The 8,003-nt window shown below is 35.3% G+C and overlaps 1 protein-coding gene across 6 annotated transcripts; it reads left to right on the forward strand.

Moving 5' to 3' along the window:
• The first annotated feature begins 1,802 nt into the window (after positions 1-1,802).
• Positions 1,803-7,326, forward strand: LOC130727893 (protein NLP4-like). Of its 6 annotated transcripts, XM_057579172.1 has the most exons (6): positions 1,805-1,960; positions 2,072-2,224; positions 2,742-3,901; positions 4,648-4,695; positions 4,776-5,682; positions 6,352-7,326. In XM_057579172.1, exons 3-6 carry the CDS (start codon positions 3,005-3,007, stop codon positions 7,212-7,214), a joined length of 2,715 nt encoding a protein of 904 aa, XP_057435155.1. In that variant the 5' UTR covers positions 1,805-1,960; positions 2,072-2,224; positions 2,742-3,004; the 3' UTR covers positions 7,215-7,326. The 6 variants fall into 6 exon arrangements, with proteins under 6 accessions (XP_057435153.1, XP_057435154.1, XP_057435157.1 ...); XM_057579170.1 differs by having other exon boundaries at positions 1,803-2,224; XM_057579171.1 differs by having other exon boundaries at positions 1,803-2,092.
• The last annotated feature ends 677 nt before the right edge of the window (positions 7,327-8,003 follow it).

The raw sequence follows: 8,003 nt of genomic DNA on the forward strand, positions 1-8,003 counted from the left end.
AAATAAGAGCTTTAAAACAAAAAAATAAAGTTGTTTGTCAGTGTTTTTTATTTGTTATCCCAGAGCCTCCGCCATCTATAAAAAAATTACTAATCTCATCACCGTAAGTGTTTGTATTAAGCGGCGAACGACTAACCACTAACTACACTCATGAATGATGATCGAACCTCATCCTTATGATAAAGAAACAAAAAGAGCTAACCTAAATAGTATTTAATTAATTAAGTAAACACACCTTATATCAAATAATCGTGAAATCATACTCCTTTCAGTTTCTCGCATTCATATTTTTACAACTTACAATTATCCAGAAAAGTTGACCTGTAAATTCATTACAGTAAATTTTCCAAACATACTTCACATCATTACTTGTGTTGTGCGTGCATTAACAATAACACACCCTAAGAAAATGTCAAGAGAGTTGAGGTCAGATTCTATAAACAAAAGTCAAAAACAAAAAGCCTCGGGTCCCATACCAACGTGAGCCAAGAGTTTATTTATTACTTATTAATTATTTTATTTTTTTGAAAGGAGTTTATTTATTTATTTTTTTGAAATGTTATTTATTTTCAATTACATTAACAAGTTTGTAAGTGAGACTTACGCACTCTCCTAACTTTCTTTTCAATATATTTTTATAATCATTCTACTTTTAAATATTTTTAAAATAAATATTTGAAAAACAAAACCAACCATAAATATATATAATTAGAGTAATTTTTTGTTTTGGAAAATGTTACTAACCTTAATTTTTGTTTTGTATAATTTTGTCCTCTTATGACATTTTGGGCCTTTGAGCTGGAACGGTGGGCCACCGAAATAAAACAAAAACAAAAAAAAGGAACAGGTATCCGCAAATTGCCAATTAAAGCGTATATGGTGGCAAACGTGGAACGATGCAACATAAACATTTTAAAATTCCACTTGCAAGGATTCTGATTCCACCGAATATAGTTTTATAATATTTTTTACTATCAAAATGAGAACAGGAGCAGAAGCTAATACAAAAAATATATAGAAAAACTATATTATTAACTTTTAGTTTGGTGGGTTTGTTTTTTTTCTTTGTTTTGTGTTTTATTTCACTTCTAAAAAACCTTCTTTGTTTTGTTGTTTGTTCACTTCTAGAAAAACACCCTAGTTAAGTGTTTAAGATAATTATTACTTATTGCATAAGCATTTATTTATAAGTTAGTTTAATTTTTTTATTGAAATATGCTGAAAATATATTATGAATAAATATAAGTTAACATAAATAACTTATAAAAGTAAGCTTATTTCTATTCCAACCTCTAGAAGTTTCGCCATGGACGTCCTCCCCCTCCTTCCTTTCCCATTGCCATTCATTCCACCACTGTCATTGCTAGCAATCTCTGGTAATATGGATTGTTAAACCAAAGTCATGGAGTATACAAGATGCATTTTGATGTTTTTTAATATTTTTTTCATATTTCCATATTTCATATTATTTTAATAGAGACCCGATCATCTGAACTAATACAACCCGAAGTTCATTAATTTGATTTGAGTTTGAAGAGAACTATAGGTAAAATCTAATCCAAACAAACCCGAACAGTTTTGATTAATTCAACTTTATTTTTGTTGAAAATTCATCCAATTCAACCTATGAGCCCCGGACATGTCTGAATATTTACAATTATAATATTTTTTCTATCGGTTCCTATAGGAATTGATCTATGAACTTTTTCATCTCCAACATATATATATCTCATAAATCTTACTAATTAAGCATTAAGAGATTCCATCTATAAAATGTCATACACGAAAACAAACTATAAGAAATGAAGTGTGCCGGATGGAATAAAATAAGAGAGGATGATGAATCATAGATAGAGATAGAGGTTTATATTGGTATATGGTGAGGTTTGCTTAGCTTGTGGTTTGACTTTACCGGGAGAACGAGACTTACAAAGCCTCACATAGAGTTTTGTGGTGTGGGGTAGGAATCCTCATCAGTATCTTCTTTTTCCCTTTTGCTTAGATTGGAATCATCATCATTATCATTCTCTGCCTCCTTCTACTAACAACACTGTCCCCCTGCCTCCTACAGAAAGAGCTTCTTCACTTCTTGGTTGCTACTGCTACTTGCTCAACTTCTTTCTAATTATGAGTATCACTATCATCACGAACCTTTCATGTTTCTTTTAATTATTGCTTGCTACTTGCTCAAATTCAGAGTTTCTGGCCTTTATTTTCCTTGGAGGTTAGCTTGAATTATTATTATTATTATTATTTTGGTGGATTGGATTAGCATGAACATGAATGAACTGGAACATTATAAAACAGTTCAAAGTTCAAACAACAAAAAAATTAAAAAATAATAAAACCCATACTTGGTATCTTCAAGAATCTTTTACATGAGGAGGAGCTATCCATATTCTTTTTCTCCTCACCTTTACCAGTCCAAGTTTGATTCCACATGCAAAAAGATTAATTGCTTTCATCCACTAGAACTATCATTTCCTGTAAAGTGTGTATGAGGGTATCTTTCTGGTCCAACTCTCTTTCTTTTTGTTGGATTGAGACTTTGTAGTCATCCAATTTTTTCATGGAATATATTCTATTTCTGTGTGGGAGTGAAAATTTGAGTCCGTTCAGCAAAAATCACATCTTTTCCTATTTTGAAGATCTAATATAATCATCATCATGTTGTTGTTTCTCTGTTTCTTATTCTTCCTCCAATATCATTACTTACTGACATCATTGACAACTTTGGACAGACAACAACGTTTGGAGACTGAAGACTGAAAGGTTCCTCACCCTTTTTGACAAGGTTTTTCAGATCTGTTTGGTAGCTGAAACATGGGCTTAAAGATTCTAGAAGCAACTGTGTGAGTTTAAGGGTTGAGAAAGAAGTAGAAGCAACCATCATGGCAGGTTTCTAAATTGCGGTTGGCAATTGCAATTGCGGTCGTTTCAACCTGCATTTGTCCGCAATTCCACGACGCAGCAGTGACAACAAGTGCAATTTAAAACCCTGATTATGGGGGATGGTGCTGTGACAACAACATCTGCAGCCATGATGGAAGCTCCAACAAATGAAACCTCGATGGATTTTGAATACATGAGTGATCTTCTCTTAGATGGTTGCTGGTTGGAAGCTTCTGCTGATGGATCAAATTTCTTGCTGCAGCAAAGTCCTCCTTTTTCAAGTCCTCTATTTGACCCTTCATTCTCATGGCCTGCTTTAGAAACCAATGAGCCAACCCATGTTGAGGATCAACATGAATCACAAGAAGCTCCTCTTGGCAACACCCAATTAGTGAGCCAGAGCCAGAACATGGTTAATGTTGTTGATGGTAGGTATAATAATCAGTCTGAAACTGAAACTCATTCAGTTGTAGAAGGTACTTCTGATGGGGTTAAGAGGTGGTGGATTGCACCTACATGTAGTCCTGGACTTGGACCTTCCATAATGGAGAAGCTGATAAGGGCCCTGAAATGGATCAAACAATTCAATTGGAACAAAGACATGCTCATACAAATTTGGGTGCCAGTTCCTCGAGGTGATAGGCCTATTCTATCAGCTAACAATCTTCCATTTTCACTTGATTCTGGGTCTGAAAACCTTGCAAGGTACCGAGAAATCTCTGAGGGGTTTCAGTTTTCAGCAGAGGAGGACTCCAAGGAGTTGGTGCCGGGATTGCCGGGTCGAGTTTTCCGGGACAAGGTTCCTGAGTGGACTCCTGATGTGAGGTTCTTCAGGAGTGATGAGTACCCGCGTGTCGAACATGCTCGAGAGTTTGACATATGTGGAACATTAGCAGTGCCAATCTTTGAGCAAGGTAGCAGGACTTGCTTGGGTGTTATTGAGGTTGTGATGACTACACAGCAGATCAATTATGTCCCTCAACTTGAGAGTGTTTGCAAGGCACTTGAGGTATTTCTCCTAGCTTTTTTTTGCATAAATTTCTGTTGTGATGTTACCATCTTTAGAATAAAGAGAATTTTGGGTTTTAAAACAGTGGAATTTTAGGATGCTTTCAATATATGCTTGGTTTCGCGTTGCTCATCCACAGAAACACTTCTAATCTTCTTTGACGTGGTTTTTCATCAGAACATGTTTAGGTGAAATTCTTAGAAGCATTTCAGGCTAAACAAAAACATGATGGGACCAAAGCAAAAAGACCAAGATTTTGAGTTAACATGATGATTTTAGTTATTCTCACAATAGATTCCTATTATTTTCCTGTTAAAATCACTTTTACAGTAAATGTACCCAAAAATAAATCACATCAACTTCTACTCACTTTTACCATGATCAATTTTTCTGAGAATCATTTATATCCAAACTTACTTCTCCTGACGCTAAACCAAACATGTACTTAATGTGCTATTTGCTGTTTCTGAAGGGGTAGTAAACTGCATTTCTTCCTTATGGCTCAAAGCATTTTCTTACTACATCACTTTTGTACCTTAAAACCCTCAGCCCCCTGCAAAATATCCTCTTTTTCTGTTTGTCAATCCATATTTTTTGCAATAATCTTATGTTTTTCTCTCTTGTAATTGAATTGTTTTATCTGTATAAATGCTTATGGCAACGAATGGTTTAATATGTCAAATATGAAGCTCATCAAAACTCATCTATTTTAGTTTAATAATCGGGGGAAGATTTTTACCTTGCAGGTTGTTGATCTTACAAGCTTGAAACATTCAAGTATTCAGAATGCAAAGGTAAATGGAAAATCACCTCAGAGGAAGATTTTAGTGAACTTAAGTTCTCAATTTCCTCATGACTACTGGTTTTATTTTAGCAGGCACGTGACAAGTCGTATGAAGCTGCACTACCCGAGATTCAAGAGGTGCTGAGATCTGCATGTCATATGCACAAATTACCTTTAGCTCAAACTTGGGTCTCGTGCTTTCAACAAGGCAAAGATGGGTGCCGGCATTCTGAAGATAATTACTTACACTGCATATCTCCTGTGGAGCAAGCTTGCTATGTTGGTGATCCCTCTGTTAGGTTCTTTCATGAGGCTTGCATGGAGCATCACTTGTTAAAAGGTCAAGGTGTTGCTGGGAAAGCTTTCATGATAAATCAACCATTCTTCTCAACCGACATAACTATGTTAAGCAAGACAGACTATCCACTGTCTCATCATGCCAGATTGTTCGGATTGCGCGCTGCAGTTGCCATACGCCTCCGAAGCATCTATAGTAGTGCAGATGACTATGTTCTAGAGTTCTTCTTGCCTGTGAATTGCAATGACAGTGAAGAACAGAAAAACATGCTTATATCATTGTCCATAATTATACAAAGGTGTTGCCGCAGCTTGCGGGTTATAACAGATAAGGAATTGGAGAGAACTAGCTCATCAGTTGAAGTGATGGCCCTTGAAGATAGTGGATTTGCTAGGACTGTGAAATGGTCAGAACCCCAACACATAACAAGTGTTGCCTCATTGGAACCTGAAGAAAAATCAAGTGAAACAGTGGGTGGAAAATTCTCTGATCTAAGGGAACATCAAGAAGATTCTATTTTAAAAGGAAACATTGAGTGTGATAGGGAGTGTTCTCCTTTTGTTGAAGGTAACTTATCAAGTGTGGGAATAAGTAAAACCGGAGAGAAAAGGCGAGCCAAAGCAGATAAAACTATCACTCTGGAAGTTCTTAGGCAATATTTTCCTGGAAGCCTAAAAGATGCTGCAAAGAATATTGGTGGTAAGCCTAATACTACACGAGCATATCTTCATGTTATGTTTTTGTATGCAAACACTAAGGTAGCTTTTGGCACACCCGAATAAATATGAAAGATTCTGTCATGTTCTCCTTGCTTCCACCCTTTTTAGCAGAACTAAGATGTACAATTTTCTTTTTTACCTTATCTCTTGTTTTGTTCTATTTTTTAAATCAATCAAACATAAAGTAAAACCTTATGATTTGTTGTGTCCATTGACTTCATTCTAACACATCTATCAAATACAGTGTAGTTTGAGAGACTTGCATTTCTATGTCAATACTATGTTTCTTATAGCTCAGTTTTCTTACGTTAATTTCATACAAGTAAGATTATTTAGTTCTACCTATATGGCCAACAAAGAAAAAAGCTTTGGTTACGGTTGCACAAGTATCTTATATGTTGGATTAGGATTCTCTTATGTCACTTGACAATGTGATGTGAAATGTGGTGTTTATCTCTCTTCATAAACTTTTAGAGTTCCACATGTTTTATTCATATAAAGAGAGATACACACAAAATTTTAACATGGCAAGGTCATGTGAAGTTTAACATGAGAGCATTCTGATCCCATATATGTTAGTTGTTTCATTGCATATCTATTACTATTTGAAAGTCTTTCATTAAACCATCTTTTGGATTAAATTTTGCAGTTTGTACTACAACTTTGAAAAGGGTATGCCGACAACATGGGATAAAGCGTTGGCCTTCTAGAAAGATCAAGAAGGTTGGTCACTCCTTACAGAAACTCCAACTTGTCATTGACTCAGTTCAAGGTGCCTCTGGTGCATCATTTAAAATTGATTCCTTCTATTCGAACTTCCCGGATCTAGCTTCTCCAAATTTATCAGGAGCCAGCCTGGTCTCAGCTCTGAATCAAAGTGAAAATCCAAACTCATTAAGCATACAACCTGATCTTGGCCCGTTGAGCCCAGAAGGTGCAACCAAATCACTCTCTTCCTCATGCAGCCAGGGTTCCCTTTCAAGCCATTCCTGTTCCAGCATGCCAGAGCAACAACCTCACACAAGTGATGTTGCTTGTAACAAAGATCCTGTGGTTGGTAAAGACTCTGCTGATGTTGTGTTGAAGAGGATCAGAAGTGAAGCAGAGCTTAAAAGCCACAGTGAAAATAAAGCAAAACTCTTCCCCAGATCTCTAAGCCAGGAAACACTTGGTGAACACACTAAAACCGAGTATCAAAGTTACTTATTAAAAACCTGTCACAAAGCAACTCCAAAGGAGGATGCTCACAGAGTAAAAGTTACATATGGAGATGAAAAAACCCGGTTTCGGATGCCAAAGAGTTGGAGCTATGAACATCTTTTGCAGGAAATTGCTAGGAGATTTAATGTGAGTGATATGAGCAAATTTGATGTTAAATATTTGGATGATGACTTAGAATGGGTATTACTAACTTGTGATGCTGATTTAGAGGAGTGCATTGATGTTTGTCTATCTTCTGAGAGTAGTACCATTAAACTTTGCATACAAGCTTCTAGTGGTATGAGAAGTTAATAGAATTTAGGTAACACTGGCCTTTTAAGATTGTATATTACTAAGTTTAAGATAAGATCCTTTGTATGTATATGAAAATCATTCTTATCAAGTTTGTAGTTTGAAGACACAATTCTTTTGTTTATCATATATACTCAAAGCAATAACCAGGTTTTCTTTATTATAAGTTTCTAACAGTTAAGCCTCAGTCTGAGTTTGTCCTATTCAAGTGTTGCGCAACATTCTAAATGTAAATAATCTTTATTTAAATAAGTTTTGTTGAGGGATATGATACTTTGAGTTTGGGGTTTCATTTGGAAAAGCTAGCCAAATGCAAACATTAATCATCATTTATTTTAACTGAAACTCAATTAGATTCGATAATTGTTGTTTCCAAGGTTGCAGTCATGTGCCTGTGGTTTCCATTACTTGTCTCCCTAAGACTTATCTAGATCCAAGATGCACATACTTTTTTTTTTTTTGGTTACATACGAAATATCCAAGATGCACTTACTATGGATTAGGGATTCTACGCAACAAATTAATTAATTATTAAATTCAATATGTTTAATTAACTTAACTATCGTAGTGCATTATTATAGGCACAAGTGCGCAACTATCATATTATAAATGTTATTCATTTTTGTTTATAGATGCATGCATCACTTGTAAATTCGTGGCTGCTGACTAGTATTGTATTGTCTTTGTCTAGATGTGGAGTTTTTTTAATATCTTATCTTAAATTAGCGATTGTAAAGTCCAGTCGTACATCTTTACGTCATGGAATCTACTGGACCTTCTATCCCTTTT

The sequence above is a fragment of the Lotus japonicus genome, chromosome 1 (assembly GCF_012489685.1).
Source record: "Lotus japonicus ecotype B-129 chromosome 1, LjGifu_v1.2".
Lineage (NCBI taxonomy): Eukaryota > Viridiplantae > Streptophyta > Magnoliopsida > Fabales > Fabaceae > Lotus > Lotus japonicus.

Excerpts from the sequence above, each read along its gene's own strand:
- LOC130727893 (XM_057579170.1), top strand. The coding sequence starts at position 3,005 with ATGGGGGATGGTGCTGTGACAACAACATCTGCAGCCATGATGGAAGCT. Across the intron at positions 4,696-4,775 it reads CAAGTATTCAGAATGCAAAG|CAGGCACGTGACAAGTCGTA; the intron begins GTAAATGGAAAA and ends GTTTTATTTTAG. Across the intron at positions 5,683-6,351 it reads TGCTGCAAAGAATATTGGTG|TTTGTACTACAACTTTGAAA; the intron begins GTAAGCCTAATA and ends TAAATTTTGCAG.